The sequence below is a fragment of the Amblyomma americanum genome, chromosome 5 (genome assembly GCF_052857255.1).
Source record: "Amblyomma americanum isolate KBUSLIRL-KWMA chromosome 5, ASM5285725v1, whole genome shotgun sequence".
NCBI lineage: Eukaryota > Metazoa > Arthropoda > Arachnida > Ixodida > Ixodidae > Amblyomma > Amblyomma americanum.
In genome coordinates, this window is record NC_135501.1 from 72,561,516 (window position 1) to 72,579,250 (window position 17,735).

General features: G+C 44.1%; 1 protein-coding gene across 2 annotated transcripts; it reads right to left on the bottom strand.

The window, feature by feature from the left end:
* Positions 1 to 2,695: 2,695 nt before the first annotated feature.
* Positions 2,696 to 14,397, bottom strand: LOC144132538 (sulfotransferase 2A8-like). Of its 2 annotated transcripts, XM_077665024.1 has the most exons (3): positions 14,274 to 14,397; positions 4,651 to 5,658; positions 2,696 to 4,344 (listed from the first exon to the last, which is right to left on the bottom strand). In XM_077665024.1, exon 2 carries the CDS (start codon positions 5,636 to 5,638, stop codon positions 4,694 to 4,696), a length of 945 nt encoding a protein of 314 aa, XP_077521150.1. In that variant the 5' UTR covers positions 5,639 to 5,658; positions 14,274 to 14,397; the 3' UTR covers positions 2,696 to 4,344; positions 4,651 to 4,693. The 2 variants fall into 2 exon arrangements, with proteins under 2 accessions (XP_077521150.1, XP_077521149.1); XM_077665023.1 differs by lacking the exon at positions 2,696 to 4,344 and having other exon boundaries at positions 4,541 to 5,658.
* Between the last annotated feature and the right edge of the window lie 3,338 nt (positions 14,398 to 17,735).

A 17,735-nucleotide genomic window follows, 5' to 3' on the forward strand; every position in this document is an offset into this window, starting at 1 on the left:
ATTTTTTTTTCATTAGACTTAGTCTGGGAACTTTTCGGGCAAAGGTTGTAGAAGGTTGATTGCAATGCTTGCGTAATTAAGGCTCTATTCCCTGCTCCGGGTTGACCACCGAGATTTGAGAAAATTTTTGCATCTTTTCCTTTCCTCAAAAATCAATTTTCATTTCATTTACTACTCTTTGCGGCGCTTTGTTGCTTGAATTTTATAGTTGTGGTGTCGTTTGATTTTTGCACTCAGCTATATCTGAAGGTATCATACGGTGGCCATTCCCTGGCGACGTCGGTTTCATAGTGACGACAACCTTGCTCCTTTTTTTCATTTCTTTTGTAACGATATACCTGCACCTGAGCCTTGGAGCTTCTTAATTAGATTTTGTCTGTTTTCAGTGCAATTGAAAGTCTTTGCCTTTCTGTGTTTCTTCATTTTGTCTTCTTTGTTTTGTGCGAATGTTTTCTTGAAACTCATTCCTGACGATTACCAATCTAAAAATGAAGACACGAGCGAGATGCGCTTTTTGCGATGGGACAATGTCATTCCAGTAAATTCAAGAAAATCAACGTATAGGTCACAGAGTGTCTAATCTGACAAGGGGAAAGGTTTCGGTGGGAGGTCAATAGGTTGGAGGAGGACAGCTGAGGGAGTTCCAGTCGTTTTCGCCTTTAGCACAGGTCGCATGCAAAACGTAGTGATGTACAGAGAGATGGAGGGGAGGAAGAAGGAAGTAATCGACAATGCTTGTGGTTTTAGGTACTCAAGACGCACAGATTACCAGCAGGCAGAGGTCGCGAAGCTCTTGGAGGACAGAAGGGTGCAGGTGTGTGGCCACAACGAGTTTGAGCTCGGGTGCAGCAGTGTTTATGTTTTTGACACTTACATTTCATCACGGAGAGCAAACCTGTGTATCAAGGAGCTTCTTGTGGCGTAGTGATGGAAGAGAGAGAGAGAACAGGCCAGCGTTGCCGTCATTGCAAAGGGCAACAATCTTACCAGAAAGGCAGTCAGCAGCTTTGTGTAACTGACCCGACACGTTTACCACATTCGTGAAAATTTTCCTGGAGTCGTAATGGCCAGCGAGCTGGGTTGCCTGCAATATGTTTCATAGAAGCCACAACACGGTGGCTGCCTGTGCTGCGCATTTGTGGGTTGTCCCATGCGTCACCTTGTGCCTTGATCGCTAGTAGGATGGAGGTCAATCGTGAGACAACATACAATCACTGGTCTACCGATTTCTGTTTACACGGGATACTGGCTGACCACGGTAAGGTCTGCATTATAAATACGAGGGGAATTTCCAAATTTTCCTATCTAGGGTTAAGCGCTCTTGTTATGTGACTAATTGTACTTTCACGTAAAGAAGAGGAGGCTGGCATAGGCCATTTCGAGGTACGACCACAAGAAACACCGCTCCAAGTTTGCGATCGCTGGCCTATTTGCTGACTTCAGGCCGAAGCCACATCGATGTGTGATATGACTGGGTTGGTGGTAAGCATTGACAACACTGCGGCAGAGGGTTCTGAGAAACTCTCTGCTGCTTATTGAAATTTTCAGATCAATATATATTTGTTCTATGAGTCGACGGGAATAAATTAGAGTAATACCGATCTATAGAACTTTAGAATAGTACAAAAATTATGACTTGCAGCTGTTGCAAAGAAAAGCCGGATAATGTAAGTGTTGTAGTATATCACAGCTGTAGTGCGTGATCAATGAAGCCAGGTGGCTTGCTGCAACGGCAGTGCGGAAGCGAAGAACACATGGTAATAGAGTTGCAAGCCTTCCTCAGTGCACATCTCTTCAAGCAAGCCATTAACAATGGGGAGCTGAACGTTGTTCTGTCGTTGAGTCAGAGGGAGCGAATAGTGTGAGCCTCAAAGTGAAGCAAATGATTAGAACAAATCCGCAAATGAAACGCCACCTGTCAATATGTGTTTTCGCGAAAACTGCGTTCCGTCGTTTCATAACATCCTCAGCAGCCTGGGCACCTGTGTGATTATTGCATCTGAGTATTATGCGGGGGAAGGAAACGTATATACGCAGCATCTGCCCTGATATGACGTATTAGCGTTCCCAAATAAGAGAGAAGGGTGTAGCACGATATGAACATAAAGTCAGCCGGATCACGGAGGATAAATCTCAGATCTCAGTAAATATCTTCCGTGGAGGGGAGTATGTTTTAACACAATTCTTTTGGTAGCGGCAAATTACGCTAATAAATCATAGACGATCACAGCAGAAATCACAAAATTACACCGACGATTTTTGGGCTTGTGTAGCCAACCGGTGCCGAAGTACGCTGCCCGGCAATTGCTAGCGTAGCGAGTATTCACTGCGCTACTACACGAACAAAAATAACTCGCTTGTACGCTAGTTGCACAAAAAGTAAATATCTGATCTGTTAAGGCAAGTGACATCAAATAAATAAAATATGCAACACAACACTTGACCATTGGAGTAATAGGCGGGCACAATGCACATTGTAGTAAGTTGGGTGGTGCGAAATGAAATGCGGGACAACGCACGCTTCAAATGTGGTCCACTTTTACCAAGAGTTGAAGTGGCTTCTACCTCGACACAAAGAATGCACCAACATGAATGTAATAAGTTTTGTCCTTCATTTTATTCATCGGAACAGCGCGTCTGTTCTGTGAAAGAACTAGTACACGTAACGGTTGGTTCTTTCTAAAAATTTATTCCTTGTTTAGAAAATGAGGGTTATGATCACGTGGATGCTGCCTCCAGAGATTGTGTTAAACTTAGCGAAACTAAGGTAAGGAGAAGGTGGCCACAATTATGCTACTAATGAACGACCTTTAAATTACCTTTAATCATCGACTTCATACTGTGTGTTGCAATCAAAATCTTTCAGATTGCCTTGACTGACTCGAGACAGACGTAAAAACAGAACTTGTCAAATCCGGCAGTCGCCATAATCTTCCTTTTTTTCTCGACCGCACTCGAAAACTAGGCGCTCTGCGTGCGCCTGAACTGCATGCACGCTGAGAAAAAGCACTTAATCACAGCCGCGGTGGCTCACTTGTTTTGGTGTTTGGTTGCAGACCCCAAAGACGCGGGTTCGATCCCGGCCGCTCTGGTCGTGTTTAGATAGAGGCGATATTCTAGAGGTCTATGTATTGTGCGATGTCAGAACTCATCAAAGATCCACAGGTGGTCCAAATTTTCGAAGCCTTAACTATGGCATCCCTCACAGTCTGAGTTGCTTTGGGACGTTAAAACTCCCATGAACTAAAAAGCGTTTATTCGACTGATAAATATCTTTAGCAAATTGCGCATTCACGAGTTCTGTGAAACCGCTTTTTTTTTTTGCAAAACATGACGCCATCTGAGGTGTGGCGAGAATTCATCTGCTACTGATTGAAAACAAACGCACGTGGAAAACGCAGGAGAAACCTTGCTCCAAGAGGAGCCATCTGCGCCTGCGCATGCGCATGCGCAGTAGGTGATTTCATTTCCAAACAATGGAGTTAGAGTAGAAAAGGTGCGCATGTTCACAGCAGCCTTGTCAAAAAGGTCGATTGAATAATTCTTGAATTGGTACAGTCTTCAATGTTCCGAAAACAACTTGTATTACATATGAACTAATTTAGAAGATAATTAACAATGCTCTTAATTGGTCTGATAACCACGAGCTCTGTTATCTTCTGTCGACCGAGCTGGATACACTCAGTGAAGACGTCCTCCGCCTTTGCATCAGCGTCGTGTTTTGATAAACCTGTATTTATTAAATATGGCTGGGGTTTAACGCCGTTGTACCTAATGAGACGAGCGAAAGACCGGCCTCCAATGCTCCGCAGAGTCGAGTCTCGACGGCTCCAACTGAGGTGAGCGCATCGCCAAGGCGTGTGCTGTGTACGGCTAATCACGTGATCATGTTTACGTGGTACGGTGGAGGCTCGGCACAGCCTGCGAGGCGAGCGGCGCGGCACAGGCGGAGCTCGGCTCCAGCTGTGGCCAGTCACGTGGTATGACGGCAGGCGCGCAAATCCCGGCTTAAGGTCAAAGTGAAACCTTGTAGACTTTGATAGTTGCAGCTCGGAACGTGCAGCTTTCGCTCCAAAAAGAACCAACAGGCATAAGCACTTGATGAACGGTATGCAATTTAAAATTGTGGGAACGCAGTAACAGAAATCTTACTAAAATGCAAGTTTTCGCATGCCAGCACACTAGGATAACTAAAAAAGCGGACCAAAAAGCAATTAAGAAATAACCGGCTCATCCAAATCACAGCAAAACATCAAATGAACAAAAAGTTATGAATGAATCATTGAAAACAAAATGATCGCAAGCCAGGCCTTTGTGTTTCATGAGTTCCCGAGCCAGAAAATGCTGTAAAAAAGGAACAGAAGTTCAGTAAACATAAAGCCATTTTCGTCTCAAAGGCGAGTCAGTGCAACGAAACAGAGCACACAGGCTATCTCAAAAATGCAAAATCATCACCACGCTGCAAGACATTTTTTAAAGAGCATGCATTGTTTAGGTGATATCTTCACGTTTACACTTTGATATCAAGCGCAAAGGTACATAAATAATAGTGCCATTATTCGTGCACAGTTTCGGCATTTTTTATACTGATTTGAATCTAAAGGAGCCCAGTGCAGTTGGGAGAATAAAGTATACCAGAAAAGTGTTTACCTGAAGCACTAAGCATTGTTTTAAACTTTCATTCGATCAGACCTTACGGGAGGCCGCAGGAATTCCACAAATCCATAACATCAGATCCTTTGGCCTTGTTCCTGATCCATTCCTTCGTCTTCGCCAACAGGTCCGGCGTGAAGTGGTTCTTCCAGTCTCCTACAACTCCTTTCCGCACAAAACCGGCCCCTTCGTGCATTTGTTCTTTCGTTCCCGGAGCATTTCTGAACGCATCCAAGGACTTTAACGTCTTTTCTGCAGGAAGCTCCACCAAGCTCTTTATTCGGTCATGGGGATTGTAGTTGAACACTGTCTTCATGTTCTGGACGCTTGATAATTCCAAGACTTTCTCCAGCAGCTTTTTGTCTTCCTTCAATGCGCTAGCATGGTCTTTCCCAAGAAAGTCAGCTATCTTCAGAATCCACAGCTCTGTATCTTCTTTTATTTGCTCATAAGTGAGAAATAAAACGTTTTTCTCATTTCTTAGTCCGTACCAGTCAAGAAGATGGTCAAAGTAGTCACCATAAAACAGTTGCGCAGAGAGAAACTTTTCAACAAATGACTCAAATGTTACGTCATGGTAGCTTTTGGGTGTGACAGCTTTCAGAAAGTAGTAGCAGGAAACGCAGCAGTCATACGGATTTCTTGCGACGTAAATATACTTTGCCTGCTTCGAAAACACAATGTTCTTGAATGGAAGATGGGTGATCAAAGGCCCTTTCCTGGCGGGGCTCATCGCAGCTTCAGCGCCAAGGAATTCAATTAAGGGCGTGTAAAGCATAAACTCTCCAGGGTCATTTGGCGGGTTGGCTTTGGTTAAGATGCTGGAGACAATATACTGAGTCCATGTGGTTCCACATTTCGGAAATGTCACTATGATCACATCATTGTCTCTGGGATAATAATTCATTGCGGTGCGCACATTGTCTTCGGCGAAGTAGTCGAGAAAAGGAACGCCATCAATGTACTTGAGGGTGTCGGGGTTCATCGCTGCACTCGTTCTTCACTCTGTAAATGATGTATGAGAATAAGTTACAGTAAATATCTAGGCAACTCATCTGCTACTGATATTTGCTTTCCGCGGAATGGCTGTGTGGCTTGTAAAAGGGTGCAACTTATAAAATCAGCCCTGGACAACTACCTTACCAGAATAGCGTTGTGTTACAACACCAACTAATCAGTCTAGGAAACAAAGTCAACGTTGTGTTCTTTCGCGCTGTTAAAGAAATGAGAGCAATAAAAATTCCGAGACTTCTAATTTCTTGATTAGCTGTTTATTTTTGTAGCAAGAATGTTTGAACCACAGCTGTTTACAACCGTTCCAAAGAGGAAAGTGGGGAGGCGATCATAAGTGCAGGCAGAGCTTCACTGCAGACTTAAGTAGAATCCTACTCCAGTGCAAAAAGCACTGGTAGGCTATTAAGGAATATGTTGGCAATAATAACCGATTCTCGACACCCGGTTAGTAAACGGGATAGCTGTATATTGTTCCATAATCTGAATTTTTGTCGGACTTGAAACAGGAAGTAAATTCAAGCTTATGTGCTGGACATGGCAGCTGTATGCAGCCGACGCTCCTTCACGCTCCGAATTTCAATATTCCTGGATAGTATTTATCCAAATTTTGTTTATAGGGCGGCTCTTGAGCAACAATCGCTACCTTTATTCTGTTGAACCGAAAGAGCACATATGTCAGTTCCCAAAATAATGGATGCATTTGACACAGTTATCATTTCATTTCCCCTCAAAATATAAAGAAACACCGCTCAGAGCGTAAATATTGAAGCGGGCAGACGACAACATAGAGTGGGTGAAAGAGTGGACGGAGGCGAAGACGACAACGAACTTCTGGCTGCATTCTCAGTGCCGCTCGCAGCTGCTCCTTCACTTGTGTAAAAAACTTTAAATATATTCTTTCCCGCTACATAATTGGTGGAGGTGCTTGGAAGCTTGAGAGGCACGGAGCCGACTACAGGCTATTCCTTTTTCTACCTCTTATTTGGTAGGCAGACCACCTTGCCTTTGGACAAACTCATGCCGCCTTCTCCAGTCCCCGCTACTGCTTACGCTCGAGACGCCATCGCCCAGGCCACGCTGGAGCGCCACATAGCCCGTAGTCGGCTCCGTGCCTCACAAGCTTCCCAGAAGTCCGCCTACGACCGCCGTCAACGGGCCGTCGAATATAACCTCGGATCTCTCGTCCTTCTCAAGACGCCGTCACGCAGCGTAGGTCTCTCCGAGAAGCCCCTTTCTCACTACCGTGGCCCTTACCGTGTGGTGCGCCATGTCACCCACGAGGACTATGAAATTGCTCCCCTTGCGTCCTCGCCATCGTCCCTCCGGCCCCTCCACCGACGTCGTCTATGTCTGCCGCCTAAAACCTTATCATGACGTTCATAAGTCGCCACCCTAACGCCGAGATGGCGTTTCATCGTCTGGGGGTCCTGAAGCCGGTAGACGACGACGACACTGAGCGAGTGAACGAGTGGACGGAGGCGAAGACGACCACGAAGTTCTGGCTGTGTTCTCATTGCCGCTCGCAGCTGTTTCTTCGCATGTGTAAATAACTGTGAATATGTTTTTCCCGCAAGAGTATATATTGCAAAAACAAGTGTTTGTGAATTGGTAGCATGTTTACGCTTATAGCATTTAAATAGTTAAATATCGGCATGCTCTTTCTAGTCAGTAATATGAATGTGTTTTTCCCGCGAGAGTAGGAATTGCAAAAACAAGTGTTTGTGAATTGGTAGCATGTTTACGCTTATAGCTTATAAATAGGGCATGCTCTTTTTAGTCAGTAATATGAATATGTTTTTCCCGCAAGAGTAGGTATTGCAAAAAAAAGTGTTTGTGAATTGGTAGCATGTTTATGCTTATAGCTTTTAAATAGTTAAATATCGGCATGCTCTTTCTTGTCAGTAATATGAATGTGTTTTTCCCGCAAGAGTAGGAATTGCAAAAACAAGTGTTTGTGAATTGGTAGCATGTTTACGCTTATAGCTTTTAAATAGTTAAATATCGGCATGCTCTTTTTAGTCAGTAATATGGATATGTTTTTCCCCCAAGAGTAGGTTTTGCAAAAACAAGTTTTTGTGAATTGGTAGCATGTTTGCGCTTATAGCTTTTAAATAGTTAAATATCGGCATGCTCTTTCTAGTCAGTAATATGAATATGTTTTTCCCGCAAGAGTAGGTATTGCAAAAACAAATGTTTGTGAATTGGTAGCATGTTTACGCTTATAGCTTTTAAATAGTTAAATATGGGCATGCTCTTTCTAGTCAGTAATATGAATATGTTTTTCTCGCAAGAATAGGTATTGAAAAAACAAGTGTTTGTGAATTGGTAGCATGTTTACGCCTATACTTTTAAACAGTTAAACCTCGGCATGCTCTTACTAGTCAGGGATCTAATGGCAACCGCTCTTCTCTGATTCTCGCCCCACAGCAGCTGCATTGTATGTATAGGGGGGGGCTGTTACTCCATATTGGGGGCGGTTACTTTTGAACAGATATTAGCGACTGCTGGCAAAAGGTGCATTTGACCTGGAGTGGAAGCGAAAACGGCGACAAGATGCAGCCATGTTTGAAACCTCAAGGGAACGTTATAGAAATTTTGTCTGTACCGAGCACCGACATCTAACGGTTGCTATTTTTTTTAGTTTTGTGGCGTGTATCCAAATGGCTACACATAGCCAACTTATTGCTCGGCCAGTAGGTGCTTTAGTGTTCGAGGAAAGTGTCTGTTTGTGTAATCTTTAAGAGAATTCCCGCAAGGTGCAGTAGTTATAAAATAATTAAGGGAGTCATTAATCCTTAGCATCCACCCAAACGCCGCTACACGGCTTATGGAACGGTATAGCTACCACCGAAACTTCCTAATTCAAAAAAATTCTTTCTGATCCGCGATTCTGCCAAGAATGGTACGCCCAGAATACTGCACAGAATTGTAGGCCGTGTACGTTGCATCTTATTAGGCCCACCGCGAACAAAAAGTGCCCATCGTTTTCCGGCGTACTGTTCAGTTCACTTGTCACCACCTGCCACATGGCAGTGTGTGCAGCTGAAAAACTGAAGAGAGGAAAATGTGCCTGTGCACTTCCAAAGAAGAATAAGGAAAGACCGGAAAATACCGTAGAGTTGTGGCAAAATGGAGAGGGGCTACTCTTTTTTGCCACTTATTGGGAGGCCTAAAAAGAAAAAATATGAAGAGTTGATAAGAAGGAAATGAGAACTAATTGATAAGTAATGTACTTCCTGATGAACAGCCTACTTCGTGTACCAAGTGGCATCAACATTATGCGATAGTTTGTAGCGCATCCATTTTAACGTGTCTGAAAGCTAACTGTCTACAGTATTATTGTGATGAGGGCAACAGCAACTAAAGCACGCCGCAACAGGATGTATAATTTGAAGTCCTTGAGGCGCCCATCGAAGTCAAGTAACCACACGAAAAGGATGAGGATGTGGAGGGGTTTTCGGTAGATGGAGAGAGCAGTCGCCCAAGTGCGACGCAGGTTATGCAGCGCATGGAATGCCGAATGACGCTGGGTGCGGCTTCGCACACTCAATAGCAGGACAGTTTTGATTAGGAGCGCAAGGAAGGCAGATATGTCTTGTAGCAATGTGACGAAGGAATCCTGTTTTTGAAAATTCACGAACACCACTACTAGTGTGCTGCAACAAACTGCAGCCTTCGGATTAATCATAAAAATGAAATTTCAATCATAGCCTTTTTGACCCAAAATGCCAGTTAAAGTATTCAGTGGTTTGCCGTTATAGTTAAGGGTTCGACGGAAACCCGTCTGGCGAGGAAAATTCAGCATATCCAGAAACAGACACTTGCCAAAGTCATATAAAAAGAAACTCTTTGCTTATATGACTTTGCCATTGTTCGTTTCTGGTGTTTGGTATCTGCCGAAAAAATTCCGGTGTGATATTTTGTTTTCCCACTTGCGCCACCATTACATTGGCACAGGACCCACTAGCTGCAACAACTTTAATTCAAAAATTATAGTGGCATCCACTTACGCATAATGCACACTCTACGACCTCAGGCGAAATCACGGAGAGACTACAGCAAAATAATGACACTGAGTCAAGGAAGACAACAGAGGAATGACTGCGCTATCGCATAAAAAATGGATGCACAGAGCGAACGCTTGGTGTACTGAGTGCAAGCGCACTTCAACCCCTGATGTCTAGCTCACATCGCTGCTTTTATCTCCACTGTGATAACATTGTCTGACAAATCCACATAACCTTCGTCCGTAAAGTTTCAAGATTAATTTATTTTCTTCTCTAGAAATGACTCCCCAAAACAAATGTTGCTTTGAATGTGTAGCGCCATCTTTTCGGCCAAACCTGACCTTTTTATGTTAATTGCTATGGCACCCAGTAGATGGAACTACATGTAGAAACATACGTTGTCGCTAGTCGTTTGAGCGCTCTGTTGTCAGATAATATGGAGAGAGGGACGTCCACCTCGAACAGCGTGTAAACATCAAATTCTTTGTGAAGCCTGGCAAGACAGCCACACAGACGTATGAGCTCCTTCGCGACGTTTACGGCTCCGAGACATCGCGGGCGCGAGTTTTCGAGCGGCCCGCACAATAGGTTCCTTTCGGTAAGAACGTCGGCGGAAGACGACACAAGGCAGTGGCGCTCTTCAACCTTACGGAATGAAAACAACGTGGCTCTGATCGGGGAAATCATACAGCAAGACAGCATCATTACAGTCGGTATGCTATCGATGCTCTTTATATTATTAACAGAATATGCCGCCAAATATCGCCTGAGAACTTCGGGAAACGAAAGCTGAATGCCAGACTTGTGCCCCACTCCCTCACACAGGATCAGAAGGACACGCGGGCATCAGAGGGCACTGATTTGCTCTCCGAAGATGAGAAGGATGCTGCATTCGTCGACAGCATCAAAGCTGAAGACGAAACATGGTGTTTTCAATACTGCAACGGATATTCTTAGTGAAGACGGGGTGAAAATGTGTCTCGGAGGTGCGCGTGCTCCGGGCTTGGGTGCTCTGTGCTGTGCTCTGAGCGGGCCCTTTGCTCTTGACCTATCTTCTCTGCCCGGGGCGTTTCTCAAAGAGGCAGAGCGCCGAATGGCGCTCCACAAACTCTCCGGCGTCGAGAAAGGTACGGCGACAGAAAGGCCAAAACAAAGACGATGCTGATAGTTTTTTCGATGCTAGAGGTGTGATACACTTAGAATTCGTCCCACAAAGGCAGACGGTGAATCAGGAGTTTATATCCGCGTGCTCCAACACATGCATGATGCAGTGCGGTGCCGTCGCCCTGACTTAATGGCATCTAAACAATGGAGCCTTCCTCACGATAGCGCAAGGCCACACACTGCTCTCAGCGTGACAAAATTTCTCGCCAAGCACAACATTACTGTACTTCCCCGTCCGCCATACTGCCTGACCTCTCCCCATGCGATTTTTTCTTGTTTCCTCTTCTGAAGAGAGCCCTAAAACGTCGCTGGATGGGGAACGTGGGGGCAATTCAAGACGCCACGACAAAGGAGCTGACAGCCTTGCAAAAAGAAGCGTTTTCCAATTGTTTCCAAGACATCAAGAAGCTTTGGAAGCTGTGTACAGGCTGGAAGGGAGACTATTTTGAAGGAGTGATGCACAAATAATTTCTATGTTAAACACATTTTTTTATTGGACTCAGTCTCGGAACCTTACGGAAAAAGGTTGCATTTGAGTTTGTGCACAGTACAAAAGAGCGGTACACATGAGTACAAAATGTCTATTAGGCCTTACATTCGAAAATATGACGCCGGTTTGACGCAGAAACCTGTGTGCGTACCCCCTAGTACAGAAAGCGCTGAAGTTCGTCCAAACTCAGTGTTCACAAATATAGGGGGTGCTTGCTGGTGCCGAAGCCGGCTGTAGGTAATGGCTTGGGGAATGACCCATTGGAGTAGTCATATTCAAAAGTTGTCAAAGTGGTTTTCTGATTTCACAGAGCACGAATGATGTTTATTCACGATATAAATGCGAGTGAGCCCTAGAAATGAGCTTGAGAGTATCAAATGCTACTTCAGAGGCGGTGTATTTTTAAAACACCGCGATAGGTGCTCGTAGGAGTCACCCCGAGTGCGCGGCACCTGTTAACAAAAGTGCGGAAAACTTTCCTAAATATTTTTCTCGGTCCACATAGTTTCTGTGCAGGTGGCTCTTTGCAAACAGTGAGCGCTTAATTGTAGTACACTGTGACAAAGTAAGGCGCTTACCTTTAAAACTACCTTTCTGAAGTACCACGATAAACGTTCGCCGCGAAGGCAGACACTGCCACAAGAGGCGCTCTCTCGGCTAGGCGTTTCTCCCAACCCCGCGAGCTTCAAGTCTAGTCCGACATGTTGCTTCGTGCGCCACAGTCGCTCCGTAACACAGTCGTCCCATCTAAAGAGCCTTGATGAATCTATATGAAAAATGCTCGCGAGTTGGACGATGGGCGAGTGTATACGCAGGATCCATTTAAGTAGACGATGGCGCAGATGAAACAGAAGGGGTCTGATTACGGCACCCATCAATGCGGTGCTTTGAAAATGCGTCGACTTTAAAATGATGCTTCATACTTTCGTATCCTGTCGTAGGTTATGGACGGCTTTTGTTCACGATAGTGACGATCTCGTAGTCTGCACTGTGACATTAGAAAACCAGCCAGAAATCTTTTCTTCATAAGCAATCAAATTTGCTGTGACTCCAGTTTTACCCACAGTCTACGCTGCCGATGACTGCCACGCGATCGCATCTTGCTTATATCAGAGATCGAGGCTGAGCTGTGCGCTGTTTACCCCCTGTTTCTTTCCAAGGAAGCGAGACGCCATGCAAGCGCATTTCTCTCCTCGCTTCAGCGCTCCTCCATTTGCTTACCACTTGGTAGCTTGAGTCTATCCCGAGCCTTTGGGCTATCAATGTTGGACCCGCTGCGGAGGCTCTGTGGTTAGGGCCGTGGTTTGATTTACGCGAACCAGAATAGGCGTCCATGTGCCCATATTATTGGCATTAGAACAAGTGCCAATTTTGCAACCAATATCCAAATTTCGACTGTACGGTCTGGTCAGACTAAAAGAACGAACATACCCATAGAAAAAAAGCAAATGATCAGATAGCGCGATGTGGCGCTAGTCAGCGCGGAAGCCGAAAACCAGCAAGGGCTATCCGGTAGGGCACGGAAGGAGGCCATGTTCAGTATGATCTAAGAATGAGGAACTCCACCTGTAAATAACTCTTTCCCTAATATTTTTTCCTTCTCTTTCAACGACTTCGGTAAGGTGTCACTGCACGTTAAAGGTACCAAGGTCACTGGAATTATTCCGGAGCCCTCCTCCACTGCGGATTCATTCTTATTACTTACACTCGCCCCTTAATCTCTTCCACACTGTATGGTATGAGCATCTAACAATAAATAAGGCAGTTATTGCTTCCGTCTCATTCCTGAAAACCATATTTTCTACAATGGCACAAGTGCATAAACTCTGATAAAGATATGACAAAAAGTTAACTTTCACTGTCATAACGTGTAAAAAACAGGACACAACCAGATAGGACAGATGGATATTTAAATAATCGCAGAATAAAATTTTGAACAGTGTTTCGTTGCTACTCAAAATCACTTTACGTATGCATGACATATCGTGCAAGTCGCGATTTGTCAATGCTGTATTACAGCCTCGGCCAAGTAATATTTATAAATATGCCATGGCCTATTTGCAAGTGACACGTGTGACGGTGTAAAGCTTATGCCTTCAGAATGGCCCCTATAAAAGCTGTGGCTCTAAAAACGTAGCATTTCTTAAGTTATGATAGGCTCAGCGATGTATGTATATCAACAAGCAAAGGCTTATTTTATTATTTTTAGCCCTTTTACATGTTGAATATAGATAAACACGCTGAGGTGATATTTCTTTCAAAGATTACCTTGATTAATTTTGCTGTATTCAACTGATGATTGGTAGAAGCATGAATTAGTTTGCCTTGGACAATTAAATTGTTTCAAAAGACACTCTATACTAATACATATGAAGAAATTACCATTTTTCTCAAAATAAATAGCGCTTTTCCGAAATAAAGATAAATATGCACCAGAAGACAAGATTTTTTTTCAATTTTGTTAAAGATAACATATAGGTATGAAAGAATATCAACCAGAAATTTAGCTCGCATGTGGAGCCACATTTTCGAAGCAACGCATCGTATAGCTAACAAGGCTGCCATTTTCTCAGCATCGAATAAATTGCCAAGTAATTCTCGATGAACAAGGAAGCAGTTTAAAAGCGTCAAACATATCAGGCTGACTTTCCGGCTTCAGGTGTTCTTGTAATTTGTTCAAGAACTCGCACTATTCAATGACCTTTTATCAGTATTCACAAAAAGCAATTTTATTAGTTTTCTACCGCTTAACGTAAAAAGAGTTGTGGCTTCAGTAATCATGCACCTGCGAATTTCAGCCCCGCTTACTATTACAACAACAGACCGGCTGCTAAGAAAGAAATAGTTAAGGCGTATACTATCACACGTATTTTTGTAGGTGCGTGGAACCGGATACAAGAGCGCTTCTTTCCCATAAAGACTACATAAAAATTTGGCACACTTACGTGTCTCGTAGTACCTTTCAATTGCTTCTGTCTTCTGTGTTTTGCTAGACACTGCTCTGGGGCGTTTTTCGTGTGCGATTTCCCTTGTTCCTAGTATCAACCTTTCTCGGAAGGCTTATCAGGGACAGCGGTCGCGCAAGCACCATACGCCTCTCTTTTATGCCTCCCTTTTATCTGCTTTCCATTCTTCAGAGCTATAGGCTACGTCGACAGTAAACCTTGCAGTAGATAAACACTCGGAGCAATGCCCTGAGCGATAATTCTAGGAGGTCATTTATGATCCCGCCCGCTGCCTGCGGGACAGTAACCGGGCACACGTGCTAAACCGCTTTGTCGCTTTCGCTGTCCGCTTCTTCGCTCAAATAACATAAGTCGTGTCTTCAAGCAAGACTTAAGCGAGCAAATATTAGTCCTTTGTTCTATTTTGCCAGCCGGAATGCAGAAGGCAATGTATGAAAACAAGCTATACGATCCTACACATGCATCAAAATGCACCCTACAAGCAAACATGCCTAAGAACCATCCCTCAAGAAATGCGCACTCTTGCGCGAAAATACGGACAGGCCATATTTCTTAACACATTCCCCTGTCTACCAAGAAGCTCGAACCATACTTCTGTTCTAAGCACCTCGCAACTAAGCTTCCTATTTAGACTTCCTATTTAGACCGAAAGCTTCCTATTTAGACCGAAACCAAGGTGCACATGGGAATATTGCTATGTTTCTTTATTGAAGTGCTGATAAATGAGAGAATAAGGCTTCTAGTAATCTGTCGATTAAGGAAAGATACTTATAAAACAGCAGAAAAACCATGTCGCCGGTGTGATACGATCCCACGACCTAAAATATCGCATACGGTGCTCTATCAACTGAGGTACGGCGACAGCCGTTCAATGTGCTGTTCTCGTGGTTATGTTCTGGGTGCAAGCGAACCATGAGATTGTTCAACAGCGCCACCCTCGTTCATACCTGAGCACGTAGCACGTTCCACGTCACACTCGCGGTATTGCAGGATGTGCTACGTCCGCCGCTATGGACGAGGGTGGGGCTGTTGAACACTCTCAAGGTTCGCCTGCACGCGGAACATAAATACCCACGAGAGCAGCACATTGAACGGCCGTCGCCGTACCTCAGTTGCTAAAGCACCGGACGCGATATTCGTAGGTCCTGAATTCGTATCATACCGCCGGCATGGTTGTATTTTCTGCTGCTTTATAAGTAATATAATTTAAGCGAAAGATTAATCGAAGTCTTATTGTCCCATTTATCAGCATTAAAATTAAAAAAAAACATTGAAACATTTCCTTGTGCACCTTGGTTTCGGTGGGTGTTGGCTTCCTTCATATATATATATATATATATATATATATATATATATATATATATATATATTAAGCAAGCCAACAGTCACCGAAATCAAGGTGCATAGGGGAATGTTTTTTCTTTTTTTCTTTTTTAAATATCTGGTGCCAATCAATTATATTTTTTTAAAGACAATTACTTATAAAGCAGCAGAAAAACAACAATGCCGCCGGTGGGATCCGAAAAAAAAAACTAATTGACTGCCACTAGATATTAAAAAAAAAGAAACATTCCCCTATGCACCTTGATTTCGGTGACTGTTGGCTTCCTTAATATGTTTGTCAAACGAGCCCCTCACTTCATTTGCCTTCTCTGATAATAGCTTAACGAGGGTCTCGGTTCTGGCAATCTTGATGCCATAGGTAGCACAACAGGGCTCTCGCAAAGTTTTCGCCCTCGCCGTTAGATGACGTTCTACGTCACACTTGCGGCATTACAGGACGTGCTACGTCCACCGCTGTGGACGAGGGTGGCGCTGGTGAACACTCTCAAGGTTCGCTTACACACAAAACATAGATACCCACGAAAGCAGCAGATTGGACAGCCGTCGCCGTAGCTCAGTTGTTAAGAGCACCGGATGCGATATTCGGAGGTCGTGTGTTCGGATCCCACCGGCGGCAGGGTTGCTTTTTCTGCTGCTTTATAAGTAATTTTCTTTAAAAACTATATGATTGGCACTAGATATTAAAAAAATGAAACATTCCTCTATGCACCTTGATTTCGGTGACTGTTGGCTTCCTTAATATGTTTGTCACACTAGCCCCTCACGTAATTTGCCTTGTATGCTAATATACATATATATATATATATATATGGTGAGAGATGGGAAGAGAAAGTCGGGTCCATTTATAAACAACCTGCAACCTGAAGGCTAAGCGGATGACCTCCGTTCTGTCCAATCTTCATAGCAAACGTAGTAGCCGCTCCTCACCCTCTAACACCGGCAAAATAATAAGTGCGAGAAAATTCGTGAATTTCGTAAATAATGCATCTTGCGCGCAAACTTCTTTGAAACTGATCCTACCGAGGCCTTTTCTAGGCTCTTTTAAGGACGGACGTGTTCTCCTTCAGAAAAAAATTTAGCAAGAAGCAGCTTTATGTACAGGATAGCAGCTGGTGGCAGCTCCGCCACATTAATCGATTTCATAGTGGTCAGGGAGTGCTCCCTCTTTTAGTACAACGATTCCGTACGAGCAGGGCTCTGTGATCATATCTCCGTACAAACTTATTCATCCAAGCCAACATTCGGTTAGATTTTCATCTAAGACGCGTTGCCGCGAATGTGCCGACGTATCATCATGTCTGTTTTCTAAACCCTGGGCTGTCGTCTGGCACTCATGCAGCGGCGAAATCAACCCATAACACGACGAACATTCGTGTAATGACGACGACAATCTTTTACTTTGTCTTTATCTTTTTGTAATTGACTTCAGAGCCACAATAAGTAATTGAGGTTTTTGTTGCGTCGTGGCCGGCCAAGTAATTTGGTCATGCATTAAAGTAGAAACCGCTTTTCCTACTCTGTTCGAATAACAGACTTCCTCACCTGCGATCTCAAGAGCGGAATGACGAAGGCCACCAAGTAGCGCTCCGCGTCATGAATACTTAAATAATGCATGTAAAACCTTCGTCACCCTCGACACGTTCTTGTATTAGATATCTGCACTGCCCTAGGCTGGTGCCCATACAATCAGTCGCTGCCCGGAGCAGGTGAAAAGCACTGCGTTTCTTTGAACTTACGCTATCGCTATATTCCGAACCTTGTATCGCGAAGGAGTGCGCCCACTAAAGACAACCCCTCATACGGTACGGTATGATGCCACGGCATGTGAACACGACAACACTTCGTGCCACTCTAGATTTACCTGTGTGCGATCTGAGCAACACAAGGATCTGTGAATGCCAATTACTATTACGGTGGTTCGAGTTCAGAGACTCCATGCGCACCAAATGTTTCTATTTTTTATCGAAGCATGTTTTGGGGGGTAAAATATTTTACACTCGTATATGACTTTATATAAAGTAATCATAAAGTGAACTAAGGAGTGAAAGCCTTGGTGTGCTTTCCAACGTTTCCACAAGAGGGCTTGTCTTCGTCTGG

Bases quoted from the DNA above. Each gene is read 5' to 3' on its own strand.
- LOC144132538 (XM_077665024.1), bottom strand. From the start codon at position 5,638: ATGAACCCCGACACCCTCAAGTACATTGATGGCGTTCCTTTTCTCGAC.